Consider the following 19,530-nt stretch of genomic DNA (forward strand, 5'->3'; position numbering starts at 1 on the left):
CAAGGGAGTCCAAGGTGGGGTGGAGGTTGGGATTTAATATGGGGGCTCAGGGAAGGCCTCGGTGAAAAGATGACCTGTGAACAAAGTTCTGAAACGAGATGGGGGTGGGACACCTGCGGACACATCAGCAAGGGCAGCTGCCTTCTCACTCTGGCTTTCACAAAGAGCAGGGAAAGGCGAACTATCCTGCTGCATGAGGTCACAGAGCTCATACAGATTCCAGAGCCCATGCTTCCTCACACCTAACACACAGCTTCACCTACTTCCTTCCCAACTGCGCCACTCATGAAATCTTAATTGCTGTTTTCTGCCTCTGTGTAGGAAACAGAGCAGCGGGAAAGAAAAGCACTGAGATTCCAATAGCCCTAGGGCAATGCCAACAAGTGGCTGAAGACAAGGAGCAGCAAAGGTCGCACATATAAGCAAATATAATTAGCTATCTTATGTTTATATATTTGCTGAATGCTTCCTATTTGCCAGGCACTGTGCTAAGTACTTTATATGGGACCAGGACAGTACTGGCTTTACATATAGTGGGGCCTTGACTTACGAGTGTCCCAACTAACGAGTTTTTCGAGATACGAGCTGTCTCTTGGCTGATTTTTTGCTTTGAGTTGCGAGCTAAAATTCGGGTTACGAGCCAGCTTCAGATACTCCACCACTAGTTGGCGCAGCAAACATCACAGTGAACGCCACAACATCAGCCCAGCATCACGTGTCTCACTCTTTCACTTTTTGATTTGACATAGGAGTAATTTGAGTTACGAGCTCCGTCATGGAACGAATTAAACTCGTAAGTCAAGGCCCCACTGTATTATCTAACTTAAACTTAATCCTCCATAGCTTCCATTTCATAAATGAGGAAACTGAAGGCAGGAAATGCACAGAGTTGGTATTCCAGGTAGAAACAGATGTCTCTATACCAGACTCCTCTAAATAGAGTAATGTCCTAAGGCCCCCAGGCCACTATTAGCTGCAACAGAACAAAAGTGTTCTGGTACAGGCTTTGCATTTGGGGGTTTGCAGTGAGGAAAAGAAATTCACTAGAGAATAAAGAGTCTGGAACTACATCTTCTGTGCCACTCTCCAGTTCTGTGGCCACAGGAGACTTTCTCAAGCTCATGAGGCCTTATTTGTTTATATTACTAGGGCTTCATATTGCCTGTGTTAAAGGCAGCTTAGCCTGGCCGTTGTGGGGACAGGTAGGGTTGTGCTGATTCCCTGTTCAGTCATCTTCCTATTGGATTTGCTAAAATAAGTTGTTAGCAAAAAAAAAATTCTCCGCTGATTTTAGTATCTGGTAAAACTTCGATTCACTCTTAAGTGATCATCACTCTCCTCCAGCAACTCGGAAGAAGCAAATGCATAGATGTCTCATCAGAAGGGTCCCCAATATCAGGTAACAGAGGTAGTGTTTCTTCAGAGGTAACATTTCTCATTTTGCCAGGTGAAAACAGGTACTGCAGTATTGTTTTAGTAGCAACCTATGTAAGATTTAAAAATTCCACTTCAAATTGATAGGTATGATTTGAAGATAGTTCTCAAAATTGAAAATGAACAAGAGCCATCTTTTCTCTAATTTCCCATATTTAGTCTGCCCATACATTTATTTTATTTATTTGTTAATCCTCACCTAAGGATATTTTTCCATTGATTTTTAGAAAGAGTGGAAGGGAGGGGGAGAGATAGAGAGAAACATCAATGTGAGAGAGACACATCGATTAGTTACCTCCCACACATGTCCTACTCCAGGCCAGGGATCAAACCTGCGACCGAGGTACTTGCCCTTGATCAGAATTGAACCCGGGACCCTTTAGTCCTCAGGTGGATGCTCTATCCACTAAGCAAACTGGCTAGAGCTGTCTATACATTTAGGTTCTATAGAATTCAAATGGCATCTCTTTCTAAGAGTAGGGCAATTTGTTATTTCTCTTTTTTCCCCTCAAATACATGTCATTTTCTGTGGTTTCAATTATTCTTGATCAGTTCTATCCACAATATTGTTGCTGCCTTCACTTACTCCTGTCTATTCTTTTCCTGTCTCCACTTATTCATGTTTTAAGTAGCTTAGGAATTTGCTCTTTGGCACCAAAGTGAATAAATCACCCTTAATCTGGCATATGAATGGATATCCAAGCACATTCTATGACTTTATTTGAATGCTCTCAATAACTATTTCTGCTTCATTGGTTCTAAATGATTTTAGGCCTTTTAAACATTCTAATGTGGTTTTTATAAAATACAAAAAAAGGTAACCAGAAAAGTGTATGCTTCTCTTGAGGTAAGAATAAGAGGTCAAAATTCCTGTGAAAGAATGATTTAAGCCCCAAACTCTCCCGCCTATTAAAAAAGGACATTGACAAAAATGGCATTTATCATCAGAAGAAAGGATTATTCCCCCTTTTTTTTTTGGTGGTGGTGGTAAAGCTTTGACCCTAAAGCCATGCAGTGCTGAACAGATAGCCTACTTCTGTTCCTTTTATCCACAGCTTTGGAGTGAAAGGAAGCGCAAGTGAGAGGAAGGTAGAATTTTCCATCTTCTCTAGCTTAGGATGGAGGGATGTGAGGTTTACGTGGCTTGCTCATTATTAGACATAAAGATGGGAGATGAAAGAGCATTGCTGGTCTGACTCATTCTGGGCCTATCTTGTAACATGGACAAATCGGCCCCCTGGGACTGATGGGACTCACCCAGTCTCCAGTGAGGGTGGGCGTGACTTTTGTGGTGTTCATGAATGAGATTCTAAGGCCAAGAGTGGGCTCTATAATAACTTAAAATATTTAATGAGTAGGAAGGTCACCTTCCTCAGAAGGGTCAGCTCTTTACTTCATTTTCCTAATGTTTGGTAAAGTCTTTGAGACAACACAGAAGGTCAGCATAAAGATAATGACCTATATTTTCTGGGATGCCACTGAACACATTGTGTGTATGTTTTCCTGAAAGTTCTGGTACTGATGATGTGGAAATGGCTGTTTCTTGTCGAGGTCAATAATGGGAAGAGGGTCATGCAGAGCAGATTCTTGCGTATCTAAAAGTCTTGGAACATGTTCTCCACCATCATCCAAGCCAATGTGTAGGTTCATTAAATGCAACAGGCATAATCCAGAGCCCTGACACCCTCCAAGGGGTGCCAGCAGTATCTGCCAAATTCTCTGTGGCCTCCCAGGAAGATTTGGGCAACTCTTTGTCCACTTCTCTAACCATTCTCCACTGAGAAGGGGTGGCTGATCATTGAGGGTAAAATCTTTTCCAGAAGAAGCCCCCATTTTCACAGAAAACTGTCAATATTTATAACAGCTCTATTGGAGTCATTAGAACTCTCTAAGCTCACAGCATAGAAGTTTCCCCACCTAAGCTTTAATTTCTGACTCAGCCAGGACCATCTCAGTTGCACAATTTTAGGGAACAATGGAATCCATCCATCTTCATAAGAAAGCAGCTCCCCTCTGGTGTTAGTTACAATGATGTCTGTAAAGAATATTGGGATTCATTAGAGTGATAATGTCTCTCTCACACACACAAATTTTTCCTGAGTTTCCTCTGATTTCAGCCTTTCAAAATCTGTATTAAACTCTCAGGTTTGGCGTGGCTGGCATGGCTCAAAGGTTGACTGTCAATCTACAAACCAGGAGGTTACAATTCGATTCCCATTCAGGGCACATGACCCGGTTGTGGGCTCCATCCCCAGTGCGGGGAGTGCAGGAGACAGCTGATCAATGACTCTCATCACTGATGTTTCTCTCTCTCTCTCCCCCTCTCCCTTTCTCTCTGAAATCAATAAATATATATATTTTTAAAAACCAAAACCAGAAACAACAAAAATCCTCTCATGTTTATGCTCAGAGCTGTAGACCTGGCCCAGTTACCTGACCTATTTACCAGCCCCCAGGACCACCTCTACAGGGCGGGAGAGCACCTCCACCTCCCTGTCACACGGAGTTCTGGAGGAGGAGTGGCCTGATTGAGCACAATGATGAAAGGGATATGAATACAGGAGATGCTGGGCAGTAAAGGGAAATCTTCGGAAAATGATGACACATCTCCAACACTGTAATGCATAGCTGCAGGAACGTGAAAGGAAGAGGACAGCGCCTTTCTAATGAAGACTGGTTTACTGAAATTGATTTTGGATGACTCTGCACCAAGTGTGCACAATGCAGCAGAATCCAAATTGCTTTTGAGAGGCAGGCACTTGCTCTTGGTAATATTGATGTTTTCTTCATATTCCGAACATTTATTTTAATCCAAGTCAGTTTATTCCTAGCACAAAAAAGGGCAGAGACACCACTTTGTCTTTTTTAGAGAAAAATGAAATAAAGTCAGAGAAAGATCTACTTGAGATATAGCAGCACAGGAAGAGCAGGTGTTTGGAGGACACACTCACCTGGGTGAGAGGAACCCCGTGCTTTAAATAAGATATTCCACACATGGTTGATGACAATATTATGGACTTTCGTAAGGTTTACCTAAAGGTCTCTTTCAAAAAAAAATAAAATCTAGCCTCCTGTTTATCACAAATTGTTCTCTTTCACCTGGTCTAGAAATGTGTGTTGCACATGCAATTCTTGTCACCCAGACCCCAGAAGGTTTAGATCACGCGACTCTTGGAAGTATCAAGTCCTGATTACCAAATGGAATTGTGCTGTAAGTACTTTAACTAAATCCACATTTCCTCCTTCCTTTTCAATTGAGCAGAACACTAAGAAGTCACTGTTGCAGAAGCAATGTAGTCTGGAAGGTGCGAGGTATGTTGGTAGGCAAGGATCTGCTTCCCAGCTTTGCCACTCACTAGCTATGTCACCTGGTCACCCGGAGCAAGTCACTTCACTTCTCAGACCCAGGCTTTCTCTTTGTAAAATAGGAATACTGGTGTCAGCTACCCCAACCGATGCAATAATAATACTTGATATTTACTGACCATGTACAATACAAAACACTTTCTAGGTTTTATGAGCGATCATCTCATTGAATGCTCACAATATCTCACTGAGTTGGGTGCTATTACTTTCACTGCATACAGATAAGGAAACGGAGGCTTAGGAAACGCATGCTCATGTTTAAGCCAGAATTCCAACACAGGTGCTCTGGCTTCAGGGCCATGCCGTCAACCACTGCCTACAGCGTGAATTAACTGATACAACGAATACCCACATGCTTAGCATAGTGCTGACATATAATAAAGATTCAATAAAAGTTTTGCTGCAATGGGTGTTAAAATAGTATTAATATTTTAAAGAATACTATGACCTGTTAAATGTTTAGAGAGAAAGATGCCTTTTTATTAATAAGCAGCTATTAAATTAATGGGAAAAAACTGAGATTCACTTATTTTTGTAGCCTCAGATTCCAGAACAGTATGCCTAGCAATGGTGCTTTGTGAATATCTGTTAAATGAAAACTAAATATCAACTCCACTCGGATTAATAGGTATTTACAGAGAACACCTGACTGAAGCCACTTTCAACTGGTCTAAGCGAAAACATATCAAGAATAGACAATGATGTCCCCTTTAGCCCTTCATATTTCTTATTACTGGCAAGGCCTCATAGCCTGTTATTGTAAGGCCATAGAGAATACAAAATATTTGTGTTGTATTTTTGTCTTTATCGAATAGTATTTACCAAGAAAGAACCTCCTTCCAAAATTGTGCTAAAGACACATAAAGAAACTTAAGGAATGCTCTCTCCTGAACCAAGTCAAAACCAGATGCTCCAAAGCTTTAAGAACGCTGTCAGGTACTTGGTTTGGGCAGAATTCAAAGGCTTTGAAATTCATTTCTAATTTTATGTATATTTAAACTTCTAATTCAGTATCAATAAAAAAATTAAATCTTACTTATTGATGTTTAAATCAATTTAAAATTCTAACTGAATATCAATAAATTAATAATGTCCTTATAATATTTTGGTTTATGATACTTGCTTTTAGAAAAATTCATTCTTATATATCAATCGTTAAATTACTCATTTTAGGAAGTTCACTAAAATCCTTATTTTAAAAATTAGAAAGCTTGGCTTCTAAAAAGCATCATGTTTTATTCAAAGTCACACAACAGATAAATGGCAGAACCATTTCAGGGACACATCCAGGCACCTGAAAAGAAACGTGGCCTTGGAAAGATGCCATTTGAATAAGACAAGAGAACAGACAAGCTTCAGCACAGTCCAGACATTCAGAGCTAAGTGGTGTGATGTAATCACATACGTCTGAATGCCCTTTATATTTGTAACCATTTTTTTCCCTCAAGGACAATTTTTTTTGAGATTGTTTCTATTTTTTAATGAAAAGCCAAAGAAAAAAGAGACAGAGAAAGAAAGAAGACAGAATTCAAATACAATCATGTTATTTAACATAATTAATAATTTTAAACACATAAAAATATTACTACAAAATTACTATAATAATGCTTAATAAAACATAGATATTTGGAAAAGAATGTATTGGTAAATGATTGCTGCTAAAAACCTGAATACACTCCAGTCACTATTTCCCATTTAACTGTCAAGCTTCCAGCTGGAGGGAAGCCACTGCCAACTAGAGTGAATGGGTGCAAAGTGAGCTCATCCAACATGCCCTGTGGCTGGTTTTGAAGCTTAGGTAATAAGCATCTTAGCTCCACAAGAATCTATTTGTTATACCCTATAGGACAGTCTCTCTGGAGCTATTGGTGTTGGTGACAGAGGGCAGGCCCCATAAAGACGAAATCATGAGTAGTAATTACCTGGGCATGTAAAGGACTCTCTCGGCCACCACAAAACCCACCCTGAAGAAGAGATTACTGGCTGGGATGAACGGGAAAACCAGGAACAACAAGCCCACCAAAACTTCCTTGTGCTCCAATCTCTGAAATACACAATAGTGAAGGACAAATTAATTTCAGGTTAATTCCACTTCATTGGGCATTTAACCATCTTTTTCACTTTCAAGTTCTCATTGAAGGAATGAATAGATTAGACCAGTGAAAACCTTTTGATCAGTGTGCTGAATTCACCAGAAAAGCCCTGAGGCTAACACCATGCCGGAGGTGTTCATACATACCCAACAAACATTTGCCACCCAGAAACAGCTGCTATTTGCATAATGCAATCCATGACCATTACTTGTTCTGTGAGGCCTACAGCAACCTTGTTTCTTGGTTCTGTCCCCTTTCAGAATCTCTGCCCTCCTTCTTCACTGGGGAAACTCATTCCCAGGGAGCAAAACTGATATACTCCAGCTCACTGAGGTATCATGTGGAACTACTGTCCTCTCAGAAATAGAATTCATAAAAAAAAAAGGCCACACATAAATCCCACCAGGAGAAGCAGAGCTAGCATAAGGAAAATTAAATGCAAATGGTAATGTTTGGTACCAATGAGGGAGATCATTTGAGCTGAGGAGTTTTTAGCACCTCTCAAATAAAGCCAGTAAGCAAGTATTTAGTCCATGAAATTTTCTGGAATCAAAACCCATACAATAATAACTCATTACATTGACAAAGCACCTTTCTCTAATATTGTACATAATAATTCATAAAGGTTTTCCTGTCATTATAGTTCACTTATAGTTTGGTTTCTAACTAATAATAAGTACACTGTAAAAAGTAGCTTGTATTTCCATGAGTGTATGTGGCATGAAAACATTTGAAGAGAAGCCTATTTACAACAAATCTTAATGTACTGGATTGCGTTTGTTTTTCCTTTTAAAAAAAGTTTAAGAAAATAAAGTAGAACTTTCCATATTACAGTTTTAAATGTTCCTCACAAATATTTTAAATAGTCTATTACTTTTAATAATTGTAGAAGACTAAATAAAAGTCTCAAACATATAAATAAGAATCCATAATACAAACTACTTTAAGTATACAAAATAAAAGACTTTAAGCATCTATATATATATAGAAGCCTAAGCCACCAGATGACCAGGTGGCTGTACAACTGGCTGGTAGTTATGACATGCACTGACCACCAGGGTGCAGATGCTCAATGCAGGAGCTACCTGCTGGTGATCAGTGTGCTCCCACAGCAGGAGTGCTGCTCAGCTGACAGATGGGCGCCAGACACCTGGCTGATGGCTGGCGAGCGCAGCTGCAGTGGTGTAGCCTCTCCCTCGGACACTCCTCCTGCATGCCTGAGTGGTGGAGTGGCAAGTGCAGCAGGGCTGGGATGAGTGGGAGTAGAGCAGCCCTCAGGAGATGTTGGACTGCCAGTTTCCGAGGGGCCCCTGATTGCAAGAGGGCTCAGGCCAGGCTGAGGGACCCCACTGGTGAACGAATCCGTGCACCAGGCCTCCAGTCTTGAGATATTTGTCATCTGGATTTTATTAAAATCTTTGTTATTTTTACCACAACACAGAGTATTAAAATTTCTGACAGCAAGTCCATATGAACAAATGTGATTTGGACAATTTCCCTTAATGGTGGACAATCTGTAAGTAGTGATCTAATTTTTTACCTAAAGAAACCACACTATAGAATTAATAGATGAAAGAAAAAGAAGAAAAAAAGCTTGCATAACAAGATTTCAACTCAAATGAATGCACTAATGTTATATATTCTATGTCCCACTAAAATGAATTAAAAAAACGGGTGAGAAAAGTGGCAAGTTCATTACATTGAAAAGCTGCATGCTATCTTTGTAATTTAAATTATACTTGGAGTTTACAAAATACATTTCAGTTGAAGAACTTAAAAGTTTATATAATTTTAAAAAGAATAAATACCTTCATAAAAATCCTGTGACATCATAAGCAACTATTTCTTGCTAAAATTAAAAATAAATCCCAGATAAAGAAGTACAAATTGGTAGTTACAAAATATCCATGGGGCTATAAAGTACAACATAGGGAATATAGTCAACAATATTGTAATAACTATGCATGATGCCAGGTGGGTACTGGAAATATAGGGGGAAACGCTTTGTAAAATACATGATTGTTTAACTACTATGCTGTACACCTAAAGCTAATACAAAATAACATTGAATTCAAACTGTAAGTAAATTAAAAAATTTTGTATATAATATATATATTAGATAGATAAATTTTAGAGAATTAGTGTCTTGTCGAGTATTCCGCATAAACTCTGTGTCTATTTTTAAGTAAGAGGTTGGTGTGTTCTATTGGTGTACTTTTATTTTTAAAGATAGTTGAATACTTCTTTCAAATCTTTCAAAAACTGAGTTGCTCTTTATGAAAATGTTCATCTATCTTCCTACAGAAATTTCTAAAGAGATTTTAATACTTCCAACTTATTAATCCTATAGAATTAAAAAGAATAAGGGTATAAATAGACCTCCAACTGGGCTATTCACCATGTCACTAGCCAGTGTTTAAACCAAGGAGGTGTCTCCCTGTCCCTCATCACAGTTATTAGAGAACAGCCTTAACTAGGGATATGAAAGAGGCATCACCTTGATCCCCACAATATCACACCTTCTTGCCTGACCACAGGTCACCTTCCTCACTATCATGGCCATATGTTTATGCCCTTCACTCAACAGAACACTGAGTGCTTCAGCAGCCAGTGGGGAGGAGGTGGGCATCGGGTGTTAACAGAAGCCCAGCTCCTTGCAGCCTCCCTCCTCTGTCACTGAGCCCCTGGAGTGGGTAGGATCCCCAGATACTCACTGCTGCTGGGGACATGGAGAAGGATTCTCAGACCCCAAGCACAGTTTTTATTTCCTTTGTGGCAATCATTCCAATTGTAAGTATCTATCTGTGTGTTTACTGTCTTTAATATCTCCACTAGACTGCAAGCTCTATGAGGGCAGGGAGCTGGTCAGGTGTGCTCATGGGTATATAACTTCTGTTTAGCTCAGTACCTGACACTTAGTAGGTCCTCAGAAATACCTGCTGAATAAACCAGTAAGTGAATAAATATACCAGGCAAGAGAGAAAATGGGGTGTGAGAAGAGAAGAGGGTGAAGAGGACCTCCTGGTGGAGGTGACAATCTGGGTTTGAAAAATGAATGAATGCCTACAAGACAAATTTGGTGGTGCTTGTGGGGAGGGGGTCACAGCTAATCTAATTCCAGGGAGCAAATACAGAATGTACAAAGCATGGACTAAGACTATACATGTTGGTGGTTGGCAAATCATGAGGATCTTGTATGCCCGGTGTGGAGCTGACCTTTATTTAGAGCCAACAGGGAACTACTAAAGTGTCCAACATACATAGAAAGAAGAGCAAGTCAGTGTCCAGGAGATGATGTCCAGATTCAAGTTGTGGTCCTGCCATCAATACACCATCAGTCAACTTGAGCGGGCACCTCATTCCCTCTCCCATGCCACAAGCATCAAATGAGACAAGTGAGGCTCAGGGTTCAGTGGGGCTAGCTAGATCATCACAAGGGCCCACATGATTGGCCTTGTGAGTTGTGGATTTAGAGGCCACCACTTCATACTGCTCCCAGAGGGACTGATCTTACAGTGTTTTTCTTTGTTTTCAAAGTATTCAATTGAAGACAGTGGCACTGTGCCCAAAATCAATGAAATTGTATTTTATTTTGAAAAAAAATTAATTATTCTCAAATTAAATTGATCATTATATTCTTTGTCTTCCTCTTTAGGTCAAGAGGAATAGAAAATTTAGGAACATAATTCTTTAAGCTTTGAGCCAATCAACCAAGCATAAAGTTAGGGAAAAAATATGTCATGGACATGGCTGAATTTCCTAGGATGAGAAAGACTGGGAGGGAATCCAAGTTTATATCCTGCGGATCACAGATGTGACAAAATTTCCTAAATAATTTATAGCTTATTTCAGTCTAATAGAGTCAGATGGAATGCAAACAAATTATGAGTGAGGAAAAAAGGGAAAATCTGTGGCATTTTCCAAAGTACACAAAAGTACATTTATTTATGGGAAAAGAGGCAAATGGAAATATACTTATCTAAATTACACTGGGGGTGAAAAGACATGAGAATCCAAAGAGCGAATTATAGGGCAATTAATAATACATGTTATTTTCTGATTAACTATGCAACTTCAAACAAATTAATTTACTTCCCTGAGCTTTACTTTGATGATCAAACAAGAGCAAGGACATTGATACCTTTTGTATTTATAGGGAAAATGTGTGAGAGATTCACTATGATTTCCTTGCTTGGCTTAGAAAAATACAAAGAAGCAGCCTCCTGAGCTGTAAAGAGGTGGTAATCTCTTAACAGCCTTCTCAAGATGCTCAGAGAGTCGCTCAGCCACTTTCGGCACAGCCACACGTATCTGAACACACAGCTCACGGTATTCTCAGAACCAGCAATTACCTCCAAAAAATCCAGCTGCAGAATCCAAGTCTAGGCTGGTAGCTTGTGGATTATCCCCTGTCCTTCTTACTCTGTTCACATTTCAAAGCACTGGTCACGGATGAGGACACACACACACACACACACACACACAACAGGTGAGGGGACACACACACACACACACACACACACACACACACACACTCACGTGCACTGCGGCCAGCAGCATGTGGGTGTGTGCTCATGAGAAGACTTCCTCCCTGTCCCATTCAACAAAGGCAACATCCATTGCAGGCTGTTTCCTTTCACAGAGCCAGAGAAAGGCCCTATTACAGTAAATATTATCATCATCACTACTATTGTATTTTCTCTCACCTTTGAACACGTTTCAGATCAATGGTACAGTGCATTCAGGGTGTGCGCATGTTCTCAGTTCAACATAGAGCACAGCTATATTTCAATCCTAAGGGTCTATTTGGCAGTGCTGGGCCCTAGCTGTCTGCATCCTATTTATCATTCTTCAGGGAAGCTGATGACTAAAGCTCTCCACCCTGGGAGAAGGCACTTGTCTAGCTGACAACTTGCACGGCTGAACACTTACTAGGCCCACCTTTCTGTATCTGTTTATGGGTCTACTTCCTCCAATAGACTGGATTCCTCCGTGACAGTCACCATTTCATGTGAATTTTTCATTTTAGTTATAAACTAAAATTATTTAATAAATGTTTTAATGTTCATAAATTGGAAATATAAAAAGCTTGCAGCAATATGTCAGTCCCCTAAACTTTATTTACTTAGATTACATTTATTGGGATAACTGTGGTTCACAAAATCATACAGGTTTCAAGTGTACAACTCAACAAAACATCATCTGCACACAGCATTGTATACCATCACCTCCAAGCAAAGTTGTTTTTCATCCCTATTTATGCCCCTCCGCTCACCCCCCTTTCCATTTGGCTATCACCACACTGTTGTCTGTGTCTGTGTGAGATGTGTGTGTGTGTGTGTGTGTGTGTGTGTGTGCTTAATCCCTTCACCTTCTTTCATCCAGTCCCTGAACCCTCCTCCCTACTGACAGCTGTCAGTCTTCCCTGTATCCGTGCCTCTACCTGGCACCTAGATAATCAACATTCAACAAATAAAGATCAGTGATGAAAGTTGCATGTAAATCAGTGGGCTTGTCAAGCATCCCAACAGTCAATTCAGGGACTTGCCACTAAGGAAAGTTTTACTTTTGGTTCCCCTCGGGAACACAATATTTGCAACATTAATTTGGAGTGGAAAGCCCTTGGTCTTTGTGCATCCATGAGTCTCTTATAAGGGTCTGGCAAGTTGCCCCCAATACAGAGGTATTTTTAATCAGGACATATGCATATCTTATGCCCTTCTCTAATTCCACTAATTGCTACTTAACTATATCTAGGTCTTTCATGATTGTTTGACTTTTGTGCTCAGGAAAACTGATATACTTCATCTTATTGAAATTCAATTTTAATATTTTGAGTATTACAAGTTATTAAAATATTCCATAATTTATTACTGTTATTATTTGATGGAAGTTATTTTTAATTGAGAAAGACAGGTTATTTATTTAATCAACTGGAATCCCCTGTTGATTTATTTGACTGCATAGAACTGTCTCATTTCTTATGAGGGGCTTGATCTGAATTCCAGTTATTGAGCTGGGCAGTGAGTTAGCCTCATTCTCTGGCTAAGGGACTCCCAAATTGCAACCCTGCAGTTTGTGCAAGTTTAAATGAATTCCAATTTAATCTTCACTACAACTCTGTGGAGATATTATCCCTGTTGTAAATTTTAATATGTCAGGCCTTTGGGTCCTTCACAAATAGCTGTAACTGCAATCAGCAAAAATGCCAGAGGGTTATTACATTATGTCCATGAGCAATATTCTTCAAGGCTGCAGAGGCCTTGGTTTCCTTCTTGCAAAACTTGGGGACCTGGGTTCTCACTGTGCTGTTTTAAAAAATTTTAGGTGGCCCAACACTCCTATTATTTTCCATAGGAAATGCAGCTTGAGTCCCCATTTGAGCAAATCAGAGGCTCAGGTTTATTCCAACGGCATGAACTTTGAATCTGCAAAAGCCCTGATAGGCTAAGACAGACTGCATCAAGTGGATGGAGAACTGGTCTCAAAACATTAACTCAAAAGCCAAAAAACATGCTTTTAAGGCCAGAATGGAAACAGCCCAGGCTAGAGAAAGGACAGAAGGAGCTTGGCTGTTTGGGGCAATAGGCTTCTGTCTGAGCTGTGTACAAACATACCTTGAACTCATTCCCTCTGGGCTACCCTCTTATCTACTTGATCTTCACTCTTGTCTGTGTTTTCCTTTGACTTCCCGTTGACTATAGGCACAGCTCCTCTTTGGGGCTCTTTTCCATGGTGACAGCTCTCACCTGGTGCTGGTGACAGTCCCTTCCTTTGCCTTGTCAGGCCATCTGGTAGGTGTCACTTTGCCTATTGGCTCCACTAACCTTGCCCACATAACTGCGCATGGTTCCTTCATAAAATCTTCAACCACCCTGTTGGCTGCTCCATGTTTCCTGTCAGGACTGTGACTGATAGGTCAGCTCAAAGTGAAAGAGCCTGGGCATGGAAGCAGAGATGTGAACTCCAAAGAAGGAACAGAACTCTGGCTCTTGTGAGCTGATATGAGCTAGCTCCAGCCCACTCCTGACATGGTCCCATCCTTATATTGTGTTTCCATTCTCTTTCAGCCCTTGGGTGAACCCTCCTTTTAAGGCCATTGTGGTTATAGAAAAATTTTAATGTTATATAAAACCAGTAAAAACAAATGCCAATCTGAGAGAGCTTTTTATCTGGCAAATGAGATTGAGACCAATCTCTCAATAGGTGGAGAAGAGAAAGTCTTGAACTTTTACTGCTGTTGTGTATCAAAGGCAACAGACTACTTCTTATGATTCAAACAAGATCTAGTATCTGAACTCCATAATGGCAACGAGTAAGCAAGAGGAATTTGGAGGCAGTCTTAAGGGTAGAAAGAATAAGAAAAATTGGAAGCTGATTCTCTGAGCCTCAGTCACTGTTGCCAAATCCCTTGGTGATTATATATTCAACTGGGGCCCCGAGTGAGTCCCACTGAACACAATGCTGCACTACAAGAGGCTGAAGGACAGTCCTCCCAGTACATGCACACAATTCACATCTCACATGAAAGCATGGAAAGGTACCACCTACAACTCTTCTCTCCCTAGTCTGAAAGCAATGGGACAGGCTGAGCTGGGACAGAAAATGGCCCAGGTTCAAGATCTCAACAGCATAGCTGCCAACCTACACTCTACTTGGCTCAAGCTGGTGATATCATTTCCTCGCTTTCATGTGCTCTAACATTTACTGAGAAATGCATGGGGAGAAGAATTTTAAAAGGGGAAATGAATGAAGAAATTATACCTCCTCAGAGACACAAGCAGATTCGTACACTCCGTGTCTTCTCTGAGCCAATCCAAACATGGCGCTCCCCCATGCCAAACTTTCTTCACCAAGAAGAACTACCAGATGCACTCATGAACACAGAGCCCAAGGCAGATTAAAATCAGAGCATTCCTAAATGGGCAGTCTCAATTTCTGGACTGCATTTTTTTTGCAGAGGGTTTTTTGTTTGACTTGCTTTTAATCAGCAGTCTGAATCTTCTTGCCAACACCAGTTCCTGAGATTGAAATTTCTTATCTCACAAGAGCACAGTTAGGTTTCAGGGTTAAATCAGGTGGCAGAGTAGAGCTCTCAGAATGCTTTACTCTAACTGAGAATAGACTAACTCCTAACTTCATTTGGAAATGTAGGTTACATTCTACTCAGGTGTGCTTCAAATGTTTAAAGAAAAATTAAAGCAAAAATCTTTTTAAAGACTCTCTGGAAGTGATATAACTGGCAAATATCAATCTATAGCAACAATTCTATATGCTTAGGTAAATTGAGCCCTCGTAAGGAGTTACGAAAATTAAATACATTTTAAAAATGTTGTTCAAGAAACATATTTCCGATTAGAAATGAAACTACTACAGGAATTTCTGAAGAAATGAGAGAAGTCAGAGAAATCAGCTTTCATTATCTCTATCTGTGATGCTGAACATAAATGGAAAAGGTACCAAAAGCTATGAATTGACCAAAAAGAGTGAGGAAGATGAGACAGATAAAGGAAAGGGGAGAGACAAGATCTCTACTAAAGCAGTGTTCACCTTATAAATTATTTTATGTGTACCAATGGGAGGGAGGCATGCAGAGAGAACAATAAAAGCCACCTCTTAAGTGGCAATGATAGAGGGTAAGGGAAAAATAAATATCTCCTATGGTCATACCATATCCCACATATCTGACTTAAATTGTCCCAATGGAATTTCATGATAACATTACAAACTAGGTAATTATCCCCAATTTTATAGATGAGGAAATAGAGGATCTGAGGGCTTAAGATACTTACCTAAATTGATCCAATTAGTGAGAAGCAGGGGGTGCAAACTGAGATCTGAATAATTCTAAAGGCAGTCCTTCTTCCACAGTCCACGTGGCTTTGGAACTTAAAGCTAATGTCAAGTGTGTGTGTGTGTACTGGAGGGCGGTATTTTAGCCCTTCACTGCCTTCTGGTTTTGTCACAGAAACACACTGACAGCAAATAAGACCCAGTAATTTGGAGGTTGCCAAGCAAGGCATTGCTGTGATAGTCTAGGAAATCACCCCCTAAGCTTGTGACAGAGGGTACCATTGATTCACTTTGGCAGATAAATGTAGACTCAAATATCCTATAGTCTACAGGGATCAGCAAAGTGTGTGGCACATACTAATATATATTCCTTTTCAAGTGTTCTATTTGCACAAGTGGTTTTAGATGGTCCATGCACTCATTCTGACAACCAGCCTCTGGAAGAATGGACATATCCACGTCCACAACCCAGAACAGGGCAAGATATAGTAATTTATTTGACCAATCTTAGTTATTGAATCGTTGATCAAAATTATATTTGAGAAGTCTTGAGAGGAGGATAATGATTATTCTTGATGCAAAAAATTAAATACTGTGAAGAAACTGCCTTTTTAAAAAAGGAAAATAAAAGAACATTCACATTCTAGTTACCACAGAGGTACAATGAATAAGCTAAGTTGATAGCTAAATGGGGCAGAGATAGTTCTAAATTTTCATATAGCATGTCTAAGTTTTCATTTCTAATATTAATTGTTTATCTATGAATTGTTTTTTGTGTGTTTGGGTTTTTTTTTGTTAATCCTCACCCAAGGATATTTTTTCCATTGACAGATTGAAAGGGATGGGGAGTGACACACAGAGAGAAACATTGATGTGAGAGAGACACATGGATTGGTTGCCTTCTGTACATGCCCTGATGGGGGCCAGGGATTGAGCCCACAACCGAGGTAAGTGCCCTTGACCAGAACCAAACCCAGGACCCTTTAGTCACAGGTTGACACTCCAACCACTGAGCCAAACCAGCTAGGGCTGAACTGTTGTTGCTTTTTAAATTATTTTTTCATTGTTCAACTACAGTTGACATACAATATTATATTAGAATCGGGGTAAGTGCCCTTGACCAGAACCAAACCCAGGACCCTTTAGTCACAGGTTGACACTCCAACCACTGAGCCAAACCGGCTAGGGCTGAACTGTTGTTGTTTTTTAAATTTTTCAATTACATTTTTTCATTGTTCAATTACAGTTGACATACAATATTATATTAGAATCGGGTATACACCCCAGTAATTAGATGTTATATAACTTACTAAGTGAGCATTCCAATACATCTCATACCCATCTGAAACCATACATAGTTACTAGAATATTATTGACTATATTCCCTATGCTATACTTTGTATGCCTATGCCTATTCTGTAACTATCAATTTGTATTTTTTAATCCTTTCAACTTTTTCACCCACCCACCTCCCATCTGGCAACCATAAAAATGTTCTCTGTATCTATGTGTCTGTTTCTATTATGCTTGTTTTTTTAGATTCAATTTTTGATAAATATGTACTTATTGCCAATTGATTGTTCACACCCTTCTTCTTATAGAAGATCCTTGAACATTTCATATAATATTGATTTGGTGGTCATGAACTCCTTTAGCTTTTTCTTATCTGGGAAGCTCTTTATCTATCCTTTGATTCTAAATGATAGCTTTGCTGGGTAGAATAATCTTGGTTGTAGGTCCTTGCTTTTCATCACTCTGAATGTTTCTTGCCAATCCCTAATAGCCTGCAAACTTTCTGTTGAGAAATCAGCTTACAATCCTCCCTTGTAGGAGCTCCCATAACTGCTTTTCTCTTGCTGCTTTTAGAATTCTCTCTTTGTCTTTAATCTTTGCCATTCTCTCTTTGTTTCTTGGACTTGTATGTCTACTTCCTTCACCAAGTTAGGGAAGTTTTCTGTCGTTATTCAAATAGATTTTCAATTTCCTGCTCTATCTCGTCTCCTTTAAGCACTTACATGATATGAATGTTGCTACACTTGAAGTTATCCCAGAAGCTTCTTACACTAACAACATTTCTTGGATTCATTTTTCTTTTTGCTGTCCTAACTGGATTTTTTGCTTCCTTATCTTCCAAATATCTGATTTGACCCTCCCCTTCATCTGCTCCACTGTTGATTCCTTGTTATGTATTCTTCATTTCAATTAGTGTATCCTTCATTTCTAAGTGGTTCTTTTTTTTTATAGGTTTCATGTCCTTTTTTATGCTGAAGTTCTAAGTTCATTGAGCATCCTTATAACCAGTGTTTTGAACTCTTCATCTGGTGGATTGCCTGTCTCCATTTTGTTTATTTATTTTTCTGGAGTTTTGTTCTGTTCTTTCATTTGGGACATGTTTCTTTGTCTCCCTATTTTGGCAGCCTACCTGTGTTTGTTTCTATGTATTAGGTAGAGCTACTATGTCTCCCAGGCTTGGTAGAGTGGCCCAATATAGTAGATGTCCTATAGAATCTATTGGTACAGACTCCCTGTTCACCTGAGCTGAGCACTTCAGGTAGCCCCCATCCCCAGGGTGGGTTGGTACACCCTCCTGTTGCAGCTAAGCCTTGATTACTGTTGGCAAGTCGATTGGAGGAATTTACCCCCCAGGTTAAGTGGCTGCAAGGATTGGCTGTGACCATTGTGGAGGATCATCTGTGCAGAGGCAGGCCACCCCATCGAGCAGGACTTACTTCAGCAAGGCTCTGGTGCCTGCTGAGTCTGTCCTTTGATTGTATCAGTTGTGGAGGTTATTGGGTGGTGCTTTGACATGGTGTGAAGGTATCCACTATGTGCAATGGCTCTGGGGCCTCCAAGGAGGTGCAGGACAAGGTCAGCCACCACCTGTGTTCTACCTCCTGGCATGAGCTACACAGTAATCTGCAGATAGTTGCTATATGTGCTGGGCTTGGAGGTGCCTAGGAGAAGCCAAGCTGTCAACCAAGGTTGGCTGTTGCAGGTACCTGGCCTGGGGCCACTTAGTGAGAGGTACAGGGCACGTGGAGGCCAGATGCTGCTTGTTTGAGAGATTTTAGGAAAGTCTGAAGCATGAGCCAAGACAGGTCAGTGGTATGGAAAAGCCACTGGAAACAGCATGCATAGGTCCACAAATTGGGTGGTGAGGGGCCTAAGGGAGTCAGTAGGGCTGAGCAAACAGTGTGACCCAGGCTGATGGAGACTCAGACATAGGACTTGTCTGCCAGCTCTTCTGTGTAGGAGGAAATTGCCCCCCTCTCTGCCCTTGCCCTGATGCCAGACAATTCAGTTTCTCCCTGTATGTCCCTCATGAGAACTATATATACATAAATCTTAGAAATGTGACACTATGATAATTTAATCTTGTAAAATATTTGTTATATTCATATATTTAATATACATTATATATACATATATTTTACACACACACACACACACACACACACACATACATATACAAGGCATTCACTCAAGAGGGTGGATTTAGAAAACCAAAATAATGGTGTTTTAAGAGATATATGTTGACATCAAAGCTGGCTTGGTGGATTCAAAAGTAAAAGTGGTTAGAGGGGAGGACTCCCATGAAACACCACTGGATTCAGGGGAGTTCCTGTCCAGAGGAAGGTTAGTGGTGCATTAGACAGGATACCTGTCAGAACCAAGGAGGGAAAATGTCAGCAGAAGGGCAATCTTGTGCCTGGTACCTGTCCAGAGCTAAGGGTGGAAGAAAGAGAGAGAGAGAGCCCACTGCTTAGGGTCCCAAGTCTTGCAACAAGCTCTAGCTGGAGAAATGGAGATGAAACAGTAATGCCATGGAATTCTAGATCAAGAA

The 19,530-nt window shown here is 40.2% G+C and overlaps 1 protein-coding gene across 1 annotated transcript in view; it reads right to left on the reverse strand.

Annotated features, from left to right (window-relative positions):
* The window catches only part of TMTC1 (transmembrane and tetratricopeptide repeat containing 1), a gene marked incomplete at its 5' end in the record, with an annotated part of 261,806 nt that overhangs the window by 77,923 nt on the left and 164,353 nt on the right, over positions 1 to 19,530 (reverse strand). The window contains one exon of the mRNA XM_006769654.2: positions 6,723 to 6,844. Within this exon, the coding sequence (XP_006769717.2) occupies positions 6,723 to 6,844 (122 nt within the window). The remainder of the gene's footprint in view (positions 1 to 6,722; positions 6,845 to 19,530) is intronic.

Source organism: Myotis davidii, unplaced genomic scaffold, assembly GCF_000327345.1.
Source record: "Myotis davidii unplaced genomic scaffold, ASM32734v1 scaffold163, whole genome shotgun sequence".
NCBI lineage: Eukaryota > Metazoa > Chordata > Mammalia > Chiroptera > Vespertilionidae > Myotis > Myotis davidii.